The sequence below is a fragment of the Diadema setosum genome, chromosome 9, assembly GCF_964275005.1.
Source record: "Diadema setosum chromosome 9, eeDiaSeto1, whole genome shotgun sequence".
Taxonomy (NCBI): Eukaryota; Metazoa; Echinodermata; class Echinoidea; order Diadematoida; family Diadematidae; genus Diadema; species Diadema setosum.
In genome coordinates, this window is record NC_092693.1 from 20,292,081 (window position 1) to 20,314,551 (window position 22,471).

The 22,471-nt window shown below is 39.6% G+C and overlaps 1 protein-coding gene across 1 annotated transcript in view; it reads right to left on the reverse strand.

Annotated features, from left to right (window-relative positions):
* Window positions 1-277: 277 nt before the first annotated feature.
* The window catches only part of LOC140232984 (L-fucose kinase-like), a 37,259-nt gene continuing 15,065 nt past the window's right edge, over window positions 278-22,471 (reverse strand). The window contains exons 10-27 of the mRNA XM_072313090.1: window positions 22,182-22,318; window positions 21,713-21,817; window positions 19,977-20,036; window positions 17,405-17,527; window positions 15,231-15,332; window positions 13,799-14,001; window positions 13,104-13,240; window positions 11,567-11,715; window positions 10,737-10,883; window positions 10,022-10,218; window positions 9,065-9,168; window positions 8,112-8,249; window positions 4,457-4,551; window positions 3,742-3,799; window positions 2,617-2,764; window positions 2,120-2,232; window positions 1,089-1,312; window positions 278-349 (exon numbers count right to left, since the gene is read on the reverse strand). Of these exons, the coding sequence (XP_072169191.1) occupies window positions 278-349; window positions 1,089-1,312; window positions 2,120-2,232; window positions 2,617-2,764; window positions 3,742-3,799; window positions 4,457-4,551; window positions 8,112-8,249; window positions 9,065-9,168; window positions 10,022-10,218; window positions 10,737-10,883; window positions 11,567-11,715; window positions 13,104-13,240; window positions 13,799-14,001; window positions 15,231-15,332; window positions 17,405-17,527; window positions 19,977-20,036; window positions 21,713-21,817; window positions 22,182-22,318 (2,312 nt within the window). The remainder of the gene's footprint in view (window positions 350-1,088; window positions 1,313-2,119; window positions 2,233-2,616; window positions 2,765-3,741; window positions 3,800-4,456; window positions 4,552-8,111; window positions 8,250-9,064; window positions 9,169-10,021; window positions 10,219-10,736; window positions 10,884-11,566; window positions 11,716-13,103; window positions 13,241-13,798; window positions 14,002-15,230; window positions 15,333-17,404; window positions 17,528-19,976; window positions 20,037-21,712; window positions 21,818-22,181; window positions 22,319-22,471) is intronic.

Genomic DNA, 22,471 nt, shown 5'->3' on the forward strand with positions numbered 1-22,471 from the left:
CCTAACCCTAATCCTAATCCTCACATCAACCTGAACCTAGAACCCATCACAACCCAAACAATAACCCTACCCCTAAGTCCTAGGAGAAAATAAGACCGGAGCAAGTGTCGCAAAAGCAAATGTCATGTCACTTCATTTTCATTCCCAGTAAAACAGGTACCTAGTACAACATTTATATGCAACCACACAGCCATAGGTCAATTGTCATCTAGATCCTCTTCTGGTACCAGCAAAAAACCCTGCTTGTGGGACTACGGGATCACTGATACACAGTTGGCTAGTCTTCAACGAGCATTTGCAGACCTTCTGTTGCCAGCAGAACCTCATGTACAGTCACATCCTGTGTGTTCTGTCAGCAGGAGGAAGAAAAGTAGATCAAAAAGTTAAACGACCCTAAAAGCAATCACTTCTCTCAAATTTGGGAGAATTTTACACTGCAGTTTGTACTCTGGCATTATTTCTGATCTATACAAATACACACACTGACCAAGACATAGGCCTAATTACCAGTACTACAAATGGAGCATTATGCAGTAGTCGTTTAACCATCACAAGAATAAATCATCACTGTGTCTCCAACAAATATCATTGTTTTGGAAAATGTACATGTTTTTAGCAGGAGCCACTATACATGTTGGGGCAAAGGCTTGGCAACAGAATCCACAGTTTAAAAGGTCTACTGGTATATAAAGTTTTGTAAGTGCCTCAGGGAGAAATTGCTTGTTTGCAAGATGGAATGGCGATTTTTAAACTGACTGAAGTTTTAGGTCAGATAATCAATTATCACTTTTCAAGTACAGGATCATTGTAATCAGAGTCTCATGAAAAACGGTTCAAAGTACCACTTAGGCCTATTACCTATGGTGAATCAAACACATAACATCATCACTATTATCCAGCAATTCTGTGTTCTAAATGTTAAATGTGTCCTCTCTCACTCAATTGCATATCACATGCTTTCAAAAGAGAAAAGAGTGAACCTATTTTCATAACTATCAGTGTCACATTCTTTGCTGTTACTCGCCAGATAACTTCTTGGATGACACGGAAAGGACAAAAGAGCAAAATAAGAAATGCTTGCACCTCACCTCCATTTCTGCAAGTATCTGCCTGATCCTGGGGGCATCCTCGGGCTCCCGCGTGAGGACGTACATGAAGCCGCCGCCACCGGCCCCGGCCAGCGACTGGCCGTAGACATGGGGCTCGAGGGCTGCCATGATGCGGGTGACCAGCTTGGGCTCGCTGCCCGGCGCCATGACCTTCTTCTGAGACCAGTAGGCGTTGAGACACTGACCGACCCTCTCAAAGTCACCTGCATTGGTTGGGGAGGTGGAGAACATGACAGAAAATGGACGTAAAAAGATATATATCAACTAATTACATGTAAAGTGGGGAAACAGAGAACAAGGGCAGAAGGGTTTACAAAAAGAGATGAGGGTTAAAGAAAGAGACGAGGAGTGAAAGAAATCATAATGCAAACAAGAGTCAGGTGAGCAAAGAGGATATAGGCAAAGTAGGGAGTGAAACAGACAGACAGACACAGAGAAAAAGGGAGAGAAAGTGGTAAAGACAAGAGCAGGACATAACAGTAGACAACGCTGCACACTGTCACTGGTACGACGGTCCCTGACCAGTATTCAAAAAATCACTGTTGGACCTGTAACTTTTTTTCAGGAATGGACCAGTAAAAAATGGAAAAACTGGGTATCTACTGGTCTGACATACAGGTCAGACCAGTAGAAAAAAAAAAATGGGTTTGTGTGCAGCCCTGCAGTAGAAAATGGAAAACAAAAGCAGAATAGAGCAAGCTTTTCAACATTTTTTCTCAATACTGACAATGTACATAATCTATTTACTGCAAGCACATTTCCAATTTTGCCCCAAATTCTTTACCAGTGCAGAAAAATTGATATTCAAAACTATCAAACCATGACCATCACTATACGAAACATCCATTCTCTCAACTTTCAATAGATTAGAATAACAATGACAATACTCTGCATTTCTCTCTTGTGTCAGCCACATTTCTACACTGATGTAGCTACAATACCATAAAACAAGAAACATTTGTGGCATGACACTTTCGTGAATTGAAGCTGATAGTCGCCGGATACCACACCTGCTTCCATGGCCTTGGCGCACGTCTCGGCATTGTCGATCAGCTGCTGGCAGTTCTGGACGATGAGCGGCTGCCTGGCGTACCAGTTCCTGATCACGTCCTGGAGGTGGTTCCTACAGTGCGGGGCAAAGAAGGAGATCCTTAAGGTCGGCCTATAAAGTCCTCTTCTGTCACAACCCCTCCTTGTTGTTCCATAAATACCATCGCCTTGACTTTAACATTTACTGCACTTTGTTTGCCAGTTAGTACGTGTGCTGGAGTGATTTCTTCACTGATTAGCACAAATGTCCGGAAACTAATTGTCAATGAAGAGAAACTATATGATTTAATTAAATGTTGCACATAAACCCAGATGAGAATATGCTGAAATGTGAAAAAATCAGGCAGAGTGTCAAAGACACACTATGAAAGTACTTGGGGAGTGTACAGATATTGAGCAGAAACAACAGGCATGGGTAATACGGAATTGGTTTTGGGATGTTCTATGTTTTTACTACCTTGCTAGTCTGGTCTTCCCAGTGTAGATGAGAAGGAAGTGTTGGTTGAACCGCCGCTCAGTCTCTTCGCTGATGGGGACAGGGGCAATGTCCACCTTACAGGGAAGTCCTGGGCTGGTCCTTCCGATGTTTACCTTTGGAGTGAGACCTGCCGAAGACCATTTCAAAAAAGTTATTTCCGACTTTTGGACCAAAAACATGTCAACTTGTCATATTGTTTGCCCCCGAATGAAAGCTTTCACTGTTCTAAAATATCTATGTCCAGTGCTAGATTTCAATCTCTGCTTTAAGATTTTGGTATTTAATCCAAATTGGAATTCAGCACTACTGTGTACACTCTGACAGCTCATTTTATCAGGTACGTTAAGAGCGGCAACTTTCATGAGGGTAAAGTTTTGCGCATGGCCAGGTAAGATGAATTTTGTATGTTTCTAATTTTGTGAAACTGTCATGACAATTGAGTGAGCACTTCAAACAGCTCACTGCTGCTGCAGCAGTTAAGGGCTTTGGGAGCAACTACCACCTTGTTTTACCTTCAGTAAAAGGATACTGTAAAAATGGAAGTGAGACTAATATCACCACTAATGCTAATTTAGTAAACTTTACACATGTATGATTTTGCAGATGAGAATTTGTTTGAACAAAATTTGATGTCTCTGAAAACATCTGATTGTTATCTTTGTTTGAATAGTTCAGTTGAACTATGAAATTTGAATGTTGAAGATTCCCATGCCAAGAAATATTACACATCTACAACATCCCTCCAATACAGATTCAGATGAGAACAAATTATGACTTCCACACTGTGGTGATTGCACGACCCCTTCCCATGGATATTAAGCAGAATAAATCCCCCTTTGATGCACATCCCATCTATGGCAAAGACCCATCCCTCCTGCACTGATTCCAAAGAGTGCGTGACTGCAATCACAACTTGGTGTGTCATAAATGTTGGATGTAGCATAGCCTAATTCCAATTTATAGATTATCTTTTGGCAGAGTTTTCAAAAGTTTCATAGATGCCAGCTTCAGTTTTAGTACCCAATACCTCACTCGCACAGCACTCAGGAAGTGTCCCAGAGGAGTGAGGGATGAGTTGGACCTCAATCAAGATATGACTCTTACCTCCCATTTGATCCTGCCAGCCTCCTCCAGTCGTGAGCATCTGCTCCAGATGGAGCACCTACAGGTGGAGAACAAGGGGTTGGGGGAGGGGGGGGGGGGGAGGGGGAGGGGGGAGGAGGAGGAGGGGAAGGAGAGGGAGGATGGAGAAATAATTGTACCAAATCAGATACAAGGAAGCTATGAAGACATGACTGTATAATACAAGCAGAAACACACACACATGCACACAAACATAAGCACACAAACACAAATAGATAATTTGCTTCAAATGGTGGTACATTATGCATTTATCAAGATCAGATAAATGTATAATGCTCGAAAAGTTTGATTGCAAAACAAGTTACCGCTACATGTGTTAATTTGAGGTATTTGCGATTGGAAATGCTGAGAAAATACGGGATATGTTATCCCGATGAGGACGGTCTGATTTTGCTACAACGTGCATTTGCCATAGACACCTGCCTGAGTACACTCAGGGCTCGTCCTAAACGGGTTAAATGACAAATCATAACTTCGAGAATATTCCTTGTTAAATATAACAAGCGAAGTATCACTTTGGAAAGGCTTTATTTTGCTCTATCTAATGACGGACTTGTCTGAAAATGTTTAAAAATGGCAGTTAACCTGTTTTGCGAACAAACCCTTCGCTCATTGCCATCAATCAATCACTGGACGGCGAGAGAAATTGGACCAAAAATCTGTCGAACCAGCTTACAGCATAGATGAGAGATGACTGATCGTAGGTCTTCCCCGAAACTTTCCACAGGGCAGCTATGACGCCTCCCGCCAGGATGCTACTTGTACCCAGACCTGCACAACAGAGATAGAGGGTGGGGGGGGGGGGGGAAACAATACAAGGAAAATATAAGTGAAATAATGTGAAAGTCTGGTAAATAAGACTAATTAGATGACCTTGACCTTGACCCACATCTATTCCCATCATGTTGTACAGCTACACGTGGCTGCAGTATGAGTGTCTCAGATATAGGGTCACAGAGAGTGAAGCAGTCTTGCCATTATCTCCACATCATGCTCTCCGTTTGAGGCGAATTCCACCCTCACAAGAAATGTTCCCCATATCACTGATATGACATAATTAGTGATAACAGAGTTAAGGACCTGGGGATTGTCTCCTGGCTGTACATGTACACTGTAGCTGGAGTGAGTATTGGATTGGGGATGTTTGTTTTGTTTTGTATCGCTTTGATTGGCTGAAGTATGCCGTGCCAATAAACGTCAAGTCACGCACTTATCAAATCCAATAACATCCACAATAACAGGTAACACATGCTACAACACGTAGACACAAAACAGCGATAAAAATCTTCACCGTTAGGACAAATGCATCACCAGACCACAAATGCATCACTTTTCAAACATGGCTAGTGTGAAGAATGGATGTGTTTTCAGCGAGGGCCCTCACTTAATCATCACACACCCCTACTTAGAAACTACATCTCTAAATCAATTAATTACGCCTCATGAGAGAACCTGAAGACACAAGCGCTTGTATAATCTTCGACTAAGACCCAATAAATTTGCTCAACAACACCCAGATAAAACGGAGAAAATGTCCTCTCAAACGAGAACCACAAGAGCGTCAACTAAGTGACCTCCAAGTTCTTCAACGCGACCTGTAACCACACCACACCCTAGAGGCAGCCCCGGCGGTAACTCTGACCACGCAGCTCCTCCAGGGTCCCGCCATCCTGCGGCCTATAAACCCAATACACCACTACCCACCACAAGTGACGCCCAAGGAAACCCAACCACGAAGCCTGTGGCGCCGAACTCACTCTCCGACAATGCAGCAACCAGGGACCCCGGGAAAAATAACCACGTGACCAACGCGCCCATTCCTAACAGTGAGTCTGATTCATACTCTACTACTATGGAACCTCTAAATGCTCAGCTACAAAAGATCATAGTGGACATGAAAGCCTTATTTGATGACTTTGGCCAGCAAATCATCAACAAAATGGATACTGTCTTGCTGGATGTCAGCACACTGAAACGTGAATCAAAGGAAACTACTTGAGCAATTAAGGACCTCGAAATATGTGTGATGTGATGACAAAATAAAAGTCATCAAAGAGGAAATTATGTCTGATATCAAAGAATCAGTTTTGGTGAAAGACCAAGACTTGGAAGAGAAAATTCTCTTGTTGGAGCTGCATCAGAGAAAACGTAATCTGATGATATATGATGTTGACAAGGCACTCAAAGAGAACATCCACCATACAGTGCAGGAGGTGTTTGAGCACTTCCTCGACATCACACGTACATTGAAGCCACTAGGGTCAACATTGTAAACGTTCATCACCTCCCTTTGCTGCAGCTTAACAACCAACCAGCCAGTCCACGTCCAATAATTATCATGTTTTTGTTCATTTGATCCATTAGAATATTATTCTAGTCGATATTAAAGTTATTAAGGTATGGTTTTCATGACGTTAACTGAAGTGGTTTAGAAAGTACTGTATTTTCTAGATTGTCAGCAGTGTGTAACTTTTCAGGGAATACTGTCAGAATCTTAAAATACAGAAGTGGGAATCCCACAAGGGTCAATATCGGGACCTCTGCTTCTGTCTATATTTACAAATGACATGTGCAAATTGTCATTTTTACATGGTACAAAATTGTGTTTATGTGCGGATGATGCCGCAGTATTTTGTAAAGACAGAAAAATTAATGTTGTTTCTAAATTATTGCATAAGGAGTTCATGAAGATGTGCAAATGGGTGGAATCTAATGATTTAGAATTGAATGTTAAGAAATATAGGCGTATCTTGATTGGTACAAAACGAAGAGTCAATGATGCTGTTTTATTGAATATATACGAAGGAATCGATTGACCAAGTTCATGAATTTGAATATTTAGGTGTTGCAGTGGATAAGTGTTTCACATGAAATAAACAAATTGAAAAGATATATGTGAAGGTTTCTACAATAATTGGGTGTATTCGACAGTTAAGACAAAATATCCAACAAAATATTTTGATTATGTTATACAATGCATTAATTTTGCCGCATATTGATTTTGGTCCCGTAATCTGGGGCAGAAGTACAAGTGCAAAATTAAGAAATTACAAAAGCTTCATAACAGATATGCTCGTTTGGTACTAAATGCTGATTTTTCAATATCAAGTACTGTTCTTTTAAGACAATTAAAACTAGCAAACGATTATACAAAGGAGGCAATATCAGACATATCTTCTTATGCATAAATTAATAAATGATATGGTACCAGCGTATGTAAAAGAAGTCATCGTCTTTTGTAATGTCAGTTTGCGAACTTGATATGCACTCTCTTGCCCTCTGAAAATTAATACACCCCATATGGAATACTATAAGAGATCTTTGCATTATCAAGGATTAACCCTTTGGAATGATTTACCTACTAGTATGCAAGTTTTGTCATTTTTTCCTGTATTCAGAAAACTAAGTAGAATTTTATTTCTCAAATTTTCAACCTGATGGTGGCTTTTTAGGATAAACAGAGTGCAATATATTTATTTCTGTGACATCAGGAGCTGGTAAATCATTATTTTGTTGTTATTTTTGAACTGGCATATTATATTTCTCTCTGTCTCATTCCTATCTTTGCTGTATTTTTATCATCATGTAATTTTGTTACACATTCTCTGTTTTTGCTTTTTGCTTTATATGTGTACTTTTGTTTGGATTGTAATGTTGTGTATTTGAATTTATGTTCTTGTATCTTTTAGTTGTGCAGGGCCCCTTGGTAAAGCATTTTTTTCTTTTTAACTGAAAGGGCTACCCTGTTGAAATTAAATGGAAATAAATGAATAAATAAATCCATTGCAAAATAACCCTTTTCAGAGTTCACAATACATATCAAGTCATGATGCCTATGCATATAAAAAAAAAAAATTAGACTGTGCAATTGGCGGGAATCTATCGGGGAACGGTTATAAAATATCCTTTCTTAGTATTAAAGTAAATAAAATTCCAGTCAATCCTAAAGTCAAGGATTTACTCATCAGTTTTTGACAAATTAAAAAGGGACAATGAAAGTGTTTCATTCAAAATTTGTCTAAATACAGCAGTTTATGTTTCTGATTTATCTGTGAAAATAACATGAAACATTTGTTTACCTACTAGGATTTTGCTGCACTTAAGCAGGATTCCTGCTAAAGTGGTACCCGATTATCAGGTGAGAGCTGTACCACTACCACTTTGAACACCACCACTACTACCACTACAACTACTACTACTGCTGCTACATGACTTGGGATTTAACCCATTGAGGACGAGTCCCAAGTATACTCGGGCAGGGGTCTACGGGAAATGCATATTGTGGCAAACTCAGTCTGTCCTCAACGGGTTAAAGATACGGTTTCACTCACCGGATCCATGTGGCAGGTCAGACCAGGCATGGAGCTCAAAGCCCCCACTGTAACGCTCCTGCAGCTGGTCTTTGAGACTCTTGTTGCTTGGGTAGGTCACCACCTCGGCACAGCAGAAGGCTGCCTTCAGAAGTGCACCTGAGATTGAATTTGACGCAAGAGATGTGCCATGCGTACTGAATTATTCGACGTAAACTCAAAGTATTTGGAGAATACTGGAACTGACAATACACCAATGTCAAAGTGGTTGCTAACTTCAAAGTTCTCGACGTGAAAAACAACTTTTTCATGTTTCCAACGGCGTCATTTTCAAAGATGAACATTACATAGAGTGCTTTTTCCACTCATTTGTGGAGGAGTCTAATAACCTCTAATACAGGAAAGATATAATACAATTTTCAACACAATTGTTGCATCATGATAATGCAACAGCGTATAGAAGAAAACAAACCTGCTTGTTGGTAAAACTGTATAGAATAGAAGTACATAATTCCTGGTAAATAATTCTGTCCAGTTGGCCAATACTTCTTTTGATACTTCTTTCTCTGCCCAAAGGCATTTTACATTCACTGCATACAAAACAAAACTGAAAAACATACAGTAAATTTTTTACAAAACTCTTCACTCCTGTGATTACAATTTTAATACACATAAATTTGAACTTACATCTGAAATTCAAATTGATTGGGAACTAGAAATGTCGCGATAGCAACTGGCATGCTTCCACTAAAAATCACACTTTCAATTACCCTGGCATTGCCAAGTACCAGATCTCTAGTTTAACAGGCAGACCCAAGTTACAGTGATAAATTTGAGTAAACATTGTCATGGAATGTTTGCACTGCACAAAATCTGAAAGATTCCCTGTTTTAATTCCAATTGTCAACCATTTGGAATGGATACACAGCATTTACTAATAATCACAAAAATCCGGCCGTGGATGGCATATTTACCTGGTGCCTGTGGGTTGGTGTAGTTCGAGAGATCCTTTAGTCCCTCACATACAATTTCCTGTCTTCCTGCAGCATCCTTGCCAAAGACCAGGACCAGCTTTGGTCTGAACAATAAGAACGGAACAGACTATTACATAATATATCCTGTCTGTCCCCATGAGAAAGTAACAATCAGTGTGAATATAAAGGTGTTGGTACACAGTGCTAGGAATTTATTTACATTCAAACAGCTGCTCTCCATGAAATAGTGAATTTCACTGTTACAGTCACTGCCCTTCCACATAATTTCAAATAATATCTTAATAAGTAATGCAAAAACTAATTACATATTAGTATATTTCACTTTCATTTTGCATGTGTCCAAAGTAAGGAGATACTATAAACACTATGTATTTTCAATTACATGATCTTCTTCTTGAACGGCATAATGTACCTGCTTGATACTGTTTGCTGACTATCGCTAGTCACCTGGGGCGACTTCCTCTGTAAATGCAATAAGATACAACAGCTAAACAATACAGTCAGAAAGGTAAAAATCAGACATTCAAATCCTGCAAAAGGAAACAGCCATTGAGACTCCAAACTCCTACTAAATGGGCACTTGATAGGAAAACAAAACATAAACATTATTCAATAGCTTCAGAGCACAAGGAGCATATGACACAAAAACACAACAAAGTGTGTGATACTGTAAAAGTGGAAAGTTTCGTAGTGTTGAAATTTTTGAGCATTTCGCGCAACCTGAAACTAACGCAAAAATAAAAGCACGCAAATATTTTTGCTTGCCATATATTCCAGTAGTTGATGTCTTGATTCCGCGGAATTAAAAACATGCGAAATTCTTCTTACCCCGCCGAGCGCGAAAAATTGGTTGCGCGTAATCACTTATCCACTTTTACAGTATATATCCTGATGTATCTACAAGCATTCTTCCGACAGAAGAGAATACAAGCTCACTCTGGAATCCGTCTCGCCTTGGCCCCAGTCTTCATCATACCGTCCAGCAGAATGGCCGCGTCAATGACCGCCCCGCCGTACTCGTACGTGATGGGCGGCGTGTCTGTCCAGCCACCGGAGAGGTCAATGCGGGTGGGGCAGAGGACGGTGACCCACTTCTCCATGGCGGTTAGATCGCATGGGGTGGTGGTGATGAACTGCAGACGTGAGATGTAGTGAAGTCACAGAACGGTCAAGGTCATTTCGCCACATTTGGGGGGAAAAGATTGGAGCGCCAAAATATTGATATTACGACACATACTCCACAAGTTTAATCAAACTGAAAGTGAACCTAGGCACTTCATAAACCAGACCAGTGGTTTTGTCAGATGACTTTCATTAAGCATTCATGGTACCATAGATTTGAATCATTCAAACACTACCAGACAAATTTTTGCAGTAATTCTTTTGAGCGTAACACAGGATCAATAAAATCTGATAATTCATAAAAGGAGTAGAAACTAAGAGCACAGCATGCCCCTGTCTCATGTAACAATCATATGACTGGAAAGAGTACAATTATTAAGATTCACCCGATTTTGTCAGCTCACAAGCAAAATGTATGAAATAGATTCAACATACAGACAACATTACACCAAACACACATTCAACTACAGAATCATTTCCGTGATCACCGACTATCAGCAATCAACAAGGTGAAGAAGAAGTTTCTTACCCTGCGTGCCAGCATAACAGCGTGGCGAATGAGAATCTGAGCGGCGCCCTCATAGTGACGAGCGGCCCTGGTTAGGCGGTCTGGCTGATCCAGCCACTGTGAGCGGTGGTTGGCTAAGGAGCGTATGCCAGCCTGCATTTTCTCTGCCTGATAGGACAGAAAACCATCACCATGGGTTAGCTCTCTGCTCCATGAGGTATTGATGGGCCCCAAGCACTTTCTCTTTACTTACCAAGTATTTTCACAGAACATAAAAAAAATTAACCCGTTGAGAACAAGTGCCGAGTATACTCACGCAGTTGTCTATGGGAAATGCGTGTTGTAGCAAAATCAAACCATCCTTAACGGGTTAGAGGCATAATTTACCATTTGCAGATAAAACAAAAACCCAGCATTAGTGCTTTAAAATAGTTTTAAAATATCAGTTAGGGGTAGAAACAATAACTGTAAAAATTTCTATCCGTATAGTCGATGTTAAGCATTTTTAAACACACAAAATGTGAACAATAGTTATATCAAAAATGTTTCGTAACTAAACCGTCTACAGTCATGGTTTATTGAGAAAAATACTGATATCTCCTTATATGTCAGCCTTTATTTGTTACCCCGGAAGTGCATAAATGGCACTAGAAAGAAATAGATAGAGAGCTTGAAGTGTGAGTACGGTAAGGTTATTTCTGGGGGGCTAAAACCTTTTTTTAGTTTTGCTTGTCAGCTGAAGAAACCCGGAAGTGGAAGGAGAAAGATGAGCTGAAGACTTTTTTTTCTATTTTTTTTTTGCCTGTCAGCTGAAGAAACCCGGAAGTGGCACCAGAAGTTTTTTTTTTTACCTCCAGGAGCTGAAAGGCATCATTCCAGGTCTTGTTGCCCCCTGGTCCACTCCTGAGTCCCCCCTTCCCTCCAGCCATGGCTCCCAGGACGTCTGCGATGCACACCAGGCAGCGGGCTGCGATGCCGGCAGAGTTACACTTACAGGCAACTGGGCATTTTTGTTTTTTACAGGCAAGCAGAGGCATCAAAAAAAGAAATAACACATCGATTGCATGAAGATTTTAAGATTTCGCATTTCTGGTGATCTGATTTGAAACCTGATACACACAAGTTTTCTTCATATTCTATATTCGGGAAAGCTTTGTTCATTTGCAGGGTTAGTCGGCGGCATGTTATACGGAAGAAATATTTCACATATTTGGCAGGGCTTGAATCACTATAAGTATTATCATCCGTACCATCACAGGGATTATTTGAAACATCACACACAGAATTTTTCAAGACACTTTATCATGTGTATATCTTTGTTCATTTGAAGGGCCAGTCGTCTGCACGTTACATATAGTAGAAGAAAAATTTCACATGTTCGGCAGAGTTTGAATCACCATAAGCTCTTTCATATATTAGGTATCATTAAACGCAATATCAAAATCACTTAAAGGACAAGTTCACCCTCATAAACATAAGGATTGAGAGAATGTAGCAATATTAGTAGAACACATCATTAAAAGTTTGAGGAAAATCGGACAATCCGTTCAAAAGTTGTGAATTTTTGAAGTTTTTGTGCAGTAACCGCTGGATGAGAAGACTACTGCAGTGTGTGAATAACTTAGATGTCACATGCGTACAACAATATAAGGAAAATATAAAGAGAATTTCACAAAATTTCATCTTTTGAAAAAAAGTACACATTCCCCTGACTCGTTACCGACAAATGTTACAGGTAATATTATTCCCCCTGCCTTTAGAAAGAGGCAAGTCAAGTGCTCTTTTATTATGCGAAAAAAGTGAAAATATGTTGAATTTTCTTTACATTTTCTTTATACGGTCGTATGCATAGGACTCACAAGCTGTAGTAGTCTCCTCATCCAGCGGTTCCAACACAAAAATTTTAAAAATTAATAACTTTTGCATCGATTGTCCAATTTTCCTAAAACTTTCACTGATGTGTTCCACTAATATTGTTGCATTCTCTCAATCCTTATGTTTATGAAGGTGAACTTGTCCTTTAAGTTACTATAAAAGGTACTCCTTCACCATAATTCATCATAAATATCATCACCACTCAAATCATCATCACCCTCATTATATGCAACATAATCATTACATCTATGATCAACATTTTGCCACCAGATTCATAATTCACAGCACAGTATCATACATAATACAATTTTATAGCACATGTGAAACATCCTGCATTCATCATATCAGAAACAGGTCTGGCACTTAGAAATCTTCCGAACAACATCCACTCGAACACTTCACATGCGCCATGGCCGGAAACACCAAATCTGTCCACGCCATTCTTCTACTTCATATGTCAACTGGACCCACAAACAACCGTCATTCCATAAACTCCTCTCATGCAATGCTCACTCGCATCCAGCCGGTCCAGCATCAGTTGGGCGTAACCCTCGGCAACGGCACACTTGAGCATGGGGAGGATGCCCTGGTTCCTGCTGTTGAGTAGCACATCCTCCACATGTTTGAGGCCAACCTGGATGAACATCTCCCTATCGGGGCCAAGCAAACAAATACATAAAAATTAGGTCCTGGCTCCCTTTTGATCACAACCAAACCAGAAGATATTGCACAGACTATTTTTCACTGAAAGTAGAGTCACAACAGGATCATTAGCAAAGGTCACATTCCATACAAACTGTTAATCGATCGATAAATACTACTTGTGTTTAATATCACACTTTTTTATATGCTAGGTATGAAATGTTCATACACCATTCACAAACAGGCCTCCGCGGAATTCAAATTAAGAAATGTTTCTATAGAAAGTAAAATCCTGGTTTTTGTAGCATTAGAAAGTAAAACTGGAAATATCAAAACCGTATTAATGTACATTCACATTAATGTATGCCGGCATCCTATCAGAAAGAGTTATTATACATTGAGATGTAGTACATCATTTGCTTTAGGAATATTTTAGCAATCAATGATGACACCCTCAATTTATCAAGTAAAACAATGAATGTATGAGAAAGGGGAATAGAGAATAAACCAAAAAAGGGGAACGGAGAAGAAGCAAAATAAGAAGAATGAGCTCTAAAAGTCTTCACCTTCTCCACTGAAACTCTGTGGATGGGTCAATATTCATCATGATCTCTTCCAATGACAGTCGCCACGACGACCGCCATCGTTGAAGCATCTCCTCGTCTTTCTCCCCGTGCAGCAGCCAGAGGGCCTCCTTTATCCCGATAGAAATCTGGCACGCCATCACAGGGAACAGTTTGGCGTTGTACAGCGTGCGGTCATAGTCCGACTGAAATGCAATAATGCGCAAGGAGAAAGTCACATATTAAGACCATGTCAAGAATGATGAGAAGGTTGAAGATGTTATGAGTTGAAATCAGTCTGTGTTGAAAACACATGGGTTACAGTGCTTGAAACGATATTAATTAAAGGCAACCAAAGCACTTTCCATTTCTAGTGATAGGAGCCTTGTGCTGCGGTACTCTGACCTTTTTTGCGGGATATGCTAGGAAGCCATTACATTTTCATCTTTGCTGCACTCAATATGAGTCTTAACCCAACTATACTCTGTTCTCATATCAATTGTCAGTACTGTGAATGTCCAATGCACGTGATTTGTGCATTGCAGTTTTGTATTGCAGGGTTGTTAAAGATAAAACATAGTTCTTAGAGGGTTCAAAATTAATCTTCCATCATTTGGAATTTGCTGGCAATATATCGTAGGGGCATATGAAGAAACTTGTCTGGCTGAGGCGATTTGCCAGGATACTGAGTAGTTAAGGAGTATTTTGAGATCAAAGGTGTCAAACACTTTTGAATGTAGTACACGAGTGTTCACGCTGGCCAGCACTGATACAATGCTTGATCAAACTCTTTTTACCACTCTACCATCCTATCTCTGCAGGCACTGTTCCCTTTGATAGTATTACAGGACAAGTTCACCTTCATAGACATGTGGATTGAGTGAATGCAGCAATATTAGTAGAACACATCAGTGAGAGTTTGAGGAAAATCTGACATTCCGTTTAATAGTTATGAATATTTGAAGTTTCGGCTTAGTCACGACTGGACGAGAAGACTACTGCAACTTGTGATGTAACATGTGTACAACGATATAAAGAAAATATGAAGAAAATTCAAGATGTTTTCACTTTTCTCGCATAATAAAAGAACACTTGACTTGCCTCTTTCAGAAGGCAAGGGGGACGAGTCGAGTCCAGGAAATGTGCACTTTTTTTCAAAAAGTAAAATTTTGTGAACTTCTCTTTATATTTTCCTCATATCGTTGTACCCATGTGACATCATACACTGTAGTAGTCTTCTCATCCAGCAGTGACTGTGCAGATTCATAATTTTGGAAGGAATTGTCCAATGTTTCCCAAACTTACACTGATATGTTCAACTAATATTGCTGAATTTACTCAATCCACATGTATATGAAGGTGGACTTGTCCTTTAACTATGTGGCACAATGAGAGCCAACAGGAGAGGGAAGAATGACGATGATATCCTACGTACCAAGTGAGTGGGCCACAGGTCTTCCTTGTCCACTCCAGTCCTGGTCAGGAACACCATCCACGGGGAGTTACAGAAGGAGCTGGTGCCCTTCACGTATGGAGTCTGTATGGTCAGGCAAGGACACACATACAGGGGATGTATGAGTGGTCTTTGCAATGAATTCATCACATCCACTCCCTGGCCTGGATATGCAAAGGTGGCTTGGATTTCAACAGTCCATGGGTTGTGCAAACTTTTGTTTGTACACTATTAATCCGTTGAGGACGAGCTGATTTTCTACAACACACATTTCCCATAGACACTTGCCTGAGCATACCCGGGACTCGTCCTCAAAAGGTTACAACAGACTTCCAATACAAGTTACACTGATACACACACAAGCAAAGGATGCCTATATCATGCATTTTTGTATTAAAGTCCATGGACTAAATCTAAATCATACATTTGATTTAAACCACCTTTGCGAATTTGGGCCCTTCTCTTTCCTGCCTTATTTAGTCTGTCCTGCCTTATTTAGCACAATTGTAAGAATCACTATTTTTGAGCATTTCATTAATTTGACAAGCATGATCCAAAGGGCATGGATGACAATGTTTTGTCACAGACGCTAAATGTAATTCCATTCAAAGCACATTTGCAGAGCAAGACAAATATGCCAAATTCCATATAGTGCAATAATATCCAGCTATAGTATGACCTGACAAGCTTTTTTATCAGCATATATCCACTCAATCCTTCCAAACTGGACCTAACTGCACCTCACTAAGGTGTAGCAATGTGCCTTGGTCCAACAGTAAGGCAAGAGTGACACATTAGGGATTAGGGGATTAGGTAATCTCTATCTTTTTTTATACATTTACACTAACTTTTTATCTGAACAAATCATCAGAGTATTCAACTGTTTGAAATTGTACAATTGCATTTATTTTTTTAATAGCTTGACATCTGGATCTTTTAGTAAACTTTTCCACTTCATGCTTCCATGGGATTGTGCAAAGAGGCCACACAAAAAGTAAAGACATCCGATGTTAGGGCACGATATCCCAACACAGTACTAGGGCTGCGGGATTACATAAGATATGTGACACGCAGCAACATGCAGGGCACAGTAGTCACGCTCTCTCTTGTTACCTTTGTATATATGCATGTATGTATGTATGTATGTATGTATGTATGTATGTATGTATGTATGTATGTACATATGCACTCTCTCATGTGCATTATTTGTATAAAATCTTTCCATCTTTTTCCTTATCAATCTTTTTATTTATCCACAAGGGAGTAATGTTAGTACTTAAATGTTCTTACTTAATTCATATTGAAGCTTTTAAAGTAATTTGATAAGAGCAGTGCCAAAAATGTTGGCGGTAGAGCTCTAGTCTCAAGAAACAAAGCCTACACATACGCTACCATGATCTTGTACACAATACTATGCTTCTCTACATTCTCACTGACTTATCTAGGGACCCATTGCACTGCAAGGTTTCCAATTATTGTACTTTGTAACAATCAGCTGTTACTGAGGCATAGACCAGTGGAACAACCAATCAGACATTTAGGATTCAAGTTGTCGTCACGGTAACCCTGCAATCACTGAAAGTCTACAGTCCTGGCAGATATCTGAATACGAAATGTGACTACCCAGCTCAAAACCCACAAAAAAGTAGGCCAAAACGAATTTCTACTTTTCTACGTAGTCTAAAAGAGTAAGCTCTATGCTTTAAAATGTTATATAACTTGTTAAAATTGGACCATCCTAACCCATCTAACGCATTCAAAAAGTGATTGAAAGAAGAGAGAGAGAGAGAGTTAGGAGGTGCAGTTTCACAGAAAAGGGGGAAAAGAGGATTTAAAAATCATGGTCACTCAGGCATGCTGTGCAGTAAGTATCAATGAATTCATTTTCTATTTCACAGTGAAAGCAGCGCCTGTCCAAAGAAATATGGTCCAGCAAAGCTGATCATATCTCGATTTTGGCTTTGTTGTAAGCCGCCAAGTTTTGACCGAAGGTAGAGAAAAGATTATTCTCCCAGATAAGACAAACTTTAATAAAGAATTTGAGTTGGTCAACCCAAATGACACATATTTGGTCCTTTACAAAGAATCCTAATCTGCAACTTTCTGCAAGTTTTGAGCTGGGTGGTCGCAAAAGGAGCGGCTGTGATTGTGCTCACCATGATTGAGTCAAACTTGCCCAGGACAGTGTATATCTTGGTCTTGACCCTCGGGTAGTGACCCAGATAGAGGTTGAAGCCCTGCAAGAAGACGCTCTCTGGTAGGCTCGCGTTCTCCAGCTCCTGGGATGTGGGGTGGCACAGGAAGGAGATGGTATATAGCATTAAAGGAGACCTCCAGATGATTTTCAGACTTTTACATATGAACAACTATAAATAAGGAAGGGGGTGGTATATAGTTTCAAAAAGGGAAGCCGGCGGTCTCTGCACACAGTTTGAAATGTTTAACCCTATTCTAACTGGGCTATTTGAGACCAAGTTTTTACTGGGGGGGGGGGGGGGGGTCAATTTGACCCCCCCTTCAGATCTCGGCCGCCGATCGCGCGATCACCGCAAAATTTTGCCTGAACATAGAGCCGGATGTCAACTACAAGATTACATGGTCATACAATAGAAAAATGTTGATTTCTTATTTTATAATAAATTGATTATGCAAATTAATGCACGAAATCATATTTTCACCTATAACTCCATCAAAAAGACTGAAGGATTATTACATTTTTGTGTCAGAGTTCCTCAAGACACATCAAACAATTTTCTTGTAAAAAAATAGCGCAATAGACATCATTTTCTTTTGTTTTTATTGTTTTGTTAATTTCTTATGTATTTTATTGTGTTTTCGATCTTTTGTTTTCTATTGTTTTTATGCCAAAATTTGTTGGAGGCACTCTTTCAAGCTTATCTACATTAGAATTGATTTATTTCAATGGTTAAAAGTTGAAATAATCTAATTTATATCCATTAAACAATATCCATTAAACAGTTTGCATTGGATTTGCACGTGAAATCATGAATTCAAGCGGTTTTCGGGTTGACATGCATATGCAAAACATTGCATAACTTCAGAATGGTGTACCCGGACGTCGCAAATTTGGTCTCAAAATATGCGGGAGACTTCAATGAAAAAAGTCATGAAACGACGCGGCAAAATCTTGGCGCGTTGTGGAATCGTAGCGCGAAACGTCGAAGGGGGGGTCAATTTGACCCCCCCCCCCCCCCCCCCAGTTAGAATAGGGTTAAAGGAGACCTCTGGATGATTTTCAGATTTTTACATTTGAACAACGATAAATTACATATACTCAGTACAGAATTTCAGAATTTGTAGTGATTGAGATGAGGAATATAAACGTTTTCATGATTCATAACAAATCACAATGAACAAGGATGACGACATGACAGCCTCACAACAAAAATGTATGAGTAGGGGCTCAAGGGAGCAGAACAAAAGAAGAAGGCATGCATAGATTCTACACGGGTCACTTGTTAAGCATGTGTATTGTAATGGAATTACATTGCTACATTTCTGAAATATGTGAGGCTCCTATGTCATCATCTTTGTTCAATGTAATTCTTTTTTTTTAAGAGTACTGATTTCTCCGCTCAAAGACCACAATAAATTCCACAAATCTGATACATGGAGCTGTTGATTTATGTACAACAGGATGTGAAATTATGAAAATTGTCTGGAATGCCCCTTTAAAAGAGGGAAGCTGGCTGTCTCTCCGCACAGTTTGAAACGTTTAAGCCTTTCTGTGGCCAGGGACTTTCCGAGTGTTCATCACTGAGGGAATTTCTGTGCTAATGGGCACTCAAAGCAAACAAAGGTTTTATTCAAATGATGATGGGTGCGGAAGGGAACAGACGGACAGGTCCATTTAGAGGGTTTAAACAGTTACTGACGAGAGACTTAAAAATACTCAGAAAGAGCACTTCAAACCCTGAGGTTAGAACAGTCTTTACACTTTCAACACCATGAGTCATCAACTGCTACCTTATGTGAAGTGGTTAAAGTACATTGAGAGTAAAACATACTTTCCATTCTGATTCTTTCTCCTATCAAAGCAAAAGCAATTTCTTGTTTTTATTTGTTTTTATTTTTTTTTAAACATCAACTGATAAGCACATAACCAGCTACACCACACGTGCAACACTGCACCTCATGCACACAATGAGTACCAAAATTTGCGTACCTTAGTACACCTTGTGGCATAACATTTCAAAGTGCCATAATATGCCTCAAAGGCATATTGATAAAACAAATATTCAATGTTTAATCAACTGTGCGACGGTTCGAATATCACATTCAGTGTAAGTTTAACCATTCTATTCAACGCTGCTTCGCATCGTTGAATAGAATCCTATCAAAGCAGAAGCAATTTCTTGTTTTGAGGTTTTTTTTTCAGCATCAACCGATAAGCACAAAACCAGCTACACCACACATGCAACGCTGCACCTCATGCACACAATGGGTACCAAAATTTGCGTACCATAGTACACCTTGTGGCATAAAATTTCAAAGTGCCATAATATGCCTCAAAGGCATATTGATAAAACAAATATTCAATGTTTTATCAACTATGCGATGGTTCGAATATCACATTCGGTGCAAGTTTAACCGTTCTATCCAACGCTGCTTTGCATCGTTGAATAGAATGGTTAAACTTGCACGCTCATGTAACATTCAGAACCATCACACTCATAAACATTGAATATTTGCATACTAGAATCTCACCTTGGAAGCGTCCCTATCAATGTTCAGAAGACAGGAATCTTTAGAGATGTTCATCTTGCACTGTAGAGGGAGAATGTCAAAGATCTCATTATAAGATTGTATTATGCATTTCTCTTATTTTCCAAAAAAAACACAGCTTCGCCAAATCTATATCCTCTTTTTCTGCTCTTTAATTATGAAATTCTCTTGATAACAGTATAAATGAAGCTGCAAGTTTTAATTATTTTACTTTTAATTTAAAGAATATTCAAAATAAATTCTTATGTCCAAGAATGAGTCATATTTTTGTATGCCCTAATTTCATGTCCCTTCTTTCTTCTAAATAACAAGGCAAGTGCCAAAATGTGTCTTGCCCATTCGCGTAGAAGAAATCAATATTTTCTAAATCCCGGAAGTTCATTGACCTCACCTATGGCTTTGACCTTGTGGTGACCTTCAACTCCCCAAGGGACATTTACCATCCAAGTTTGGTCACAAACGGACATAGGGATCACAAGTTATGAACCATAATCGAAACGCGCCGTAAAAACTTAACATTGGGTCCTTAAAGTTCGTTGACCCTTGTCTGTGACTTTTGACCTTGTGGTGACCTTCAACTCCCCAAGGGACATTTACCATCCAAGTTTGGTCACAAACGGACATAGGGATCACAAGTTATGAACCATAATCGAAATGCGCCGTAAAAACTTAACATTGGGTCCTTAAAGTTCGTTGACCCTTGTCTGTGACCTTTGACCTTGTGATGAACTTCAACTCCAAAGGGACATCTACCATCCAAGTTTGGTCACAAACAGAAATAGGGAACAAAAGTTACGAGCCATAATCAAATTGTGCCGTTAAAAACTTAACATTGGGCCCTAAAAGTTCGTTGACCCCTGCCTGTGACCTTTGACTTTTTGATGAACTTCAACCCTCCAAGGGACATCTACCATCCAAGTTTGGTCACAAACGGACATAGGGATCGAAAGTTACGAGCCACAATCGAAATGCGCCGTAAAAACTTAACACTGGGCCCTAAAAGTTCGTTGACCCCTGCCAGTGACCTTTGACCTTATGGTGACCTTTAACTTCCCAAAGGACATCTACCATCCAAGTTTGGTCACAAACAGACATATACATTAAAAGTTATGAGCCATAATCGAAATGCGCCATAAAAACTTAACATTAACAAATTACAAGCTCTGTTTTTTAGCAGTCCTCTCCATTTTCAACCATTTAGATTTGGTATAATCAGAAAGGTCACAGTACCGGTATTTATTGTCAGTTCACAGTATTTTCATTTGTAACATTTTTGCATCGATTTTGTGCTACAGTATGTATGTAAACATGTTTTTGTTATTGGAAATGAAATAAATGAAATGAAATGAACTGCAGCTCAAATAAGCTTAATAGTTAACACCACGACCTTGAGCAGAGGGGTAACACTACTGAAATACTTGTTACACTTAAATTTGTGTGGGTGCAACAACATTGCTTGATGTCTTTTCAGTCAGATAAAGTTGAAATTTGGGAATACAGAACCTGATACTTCCTGTTCATTACACACTTGGGCAAAGTTACTTCTCTTCATCAATTTTCTTGCTGAAGATTGGTTGTACGGACACAAACTTTGAACCAAAGTCACTCAAACTCAGGGACGTCACATATTTTAGTTGGGCCAAATATCTCGCTTCCTTTCCAAGTACTAGATAAACCTTGCATGCGCTACAGCATTGACAAGCACAAATGAATTTTACCTCAAGGTGACTGTGGACGATGACCGATGACTTCCCAGTGACTGCGACCCCTGACCCCAGGATGGAGTTGATGACAATGGTGTCTTCCTTTAGCTGAGCACCTTCCTGTAAAAAAAAAAAAAAAAAAAAAAAAAATCAATGGAGCCAACTGCATATCTAATCATAATATGTTATTAACAGTTTGATGTACAGTAAGAGTAAATGACAGGATAAGAAAGAAAAGATAGAAGACAAAGAAAAACAAAATTGTTTTGGAATGCCCCCCCTCAAAAAAAAAAAAATAGAGGAAACTACAAAAACAAAACACTCAAAAAGGTCTTAAGCCCTCTGCTAAATATATCAAATGTCTGTGTGCTTATCAAGTGTTTCACCTAGTACACGTTATTGCAAAGAAAATTCAAATGGAAATTTAACAGCAACAACCACAACATCACTATGGCTAATCTGACGAGCAGTAAAAACACATTACCTCTTGGAAGCTGTGAGTTGTATTTGACCAGGCGAAGTGACCGCCATCCTCTCCCTTCATTGGACAGCTGACAAGATGCTTCAGATGCTCCCCACCGGCCAGGGTCTGGTAGTTATGGCTACCATTCTCCAGGACAACTGGGTACAAGTATAGAGTACAACACAAGGCACAAGAGATTCAGAGACACAAAGAAAACAAACCATACAATACAGTTGTTGTGCATATTATTCTAAGTTCCCTCGCCTTTTAGCTTTTACTCCTAGTGCTACTGGAGGTAGGTAGATTATTCA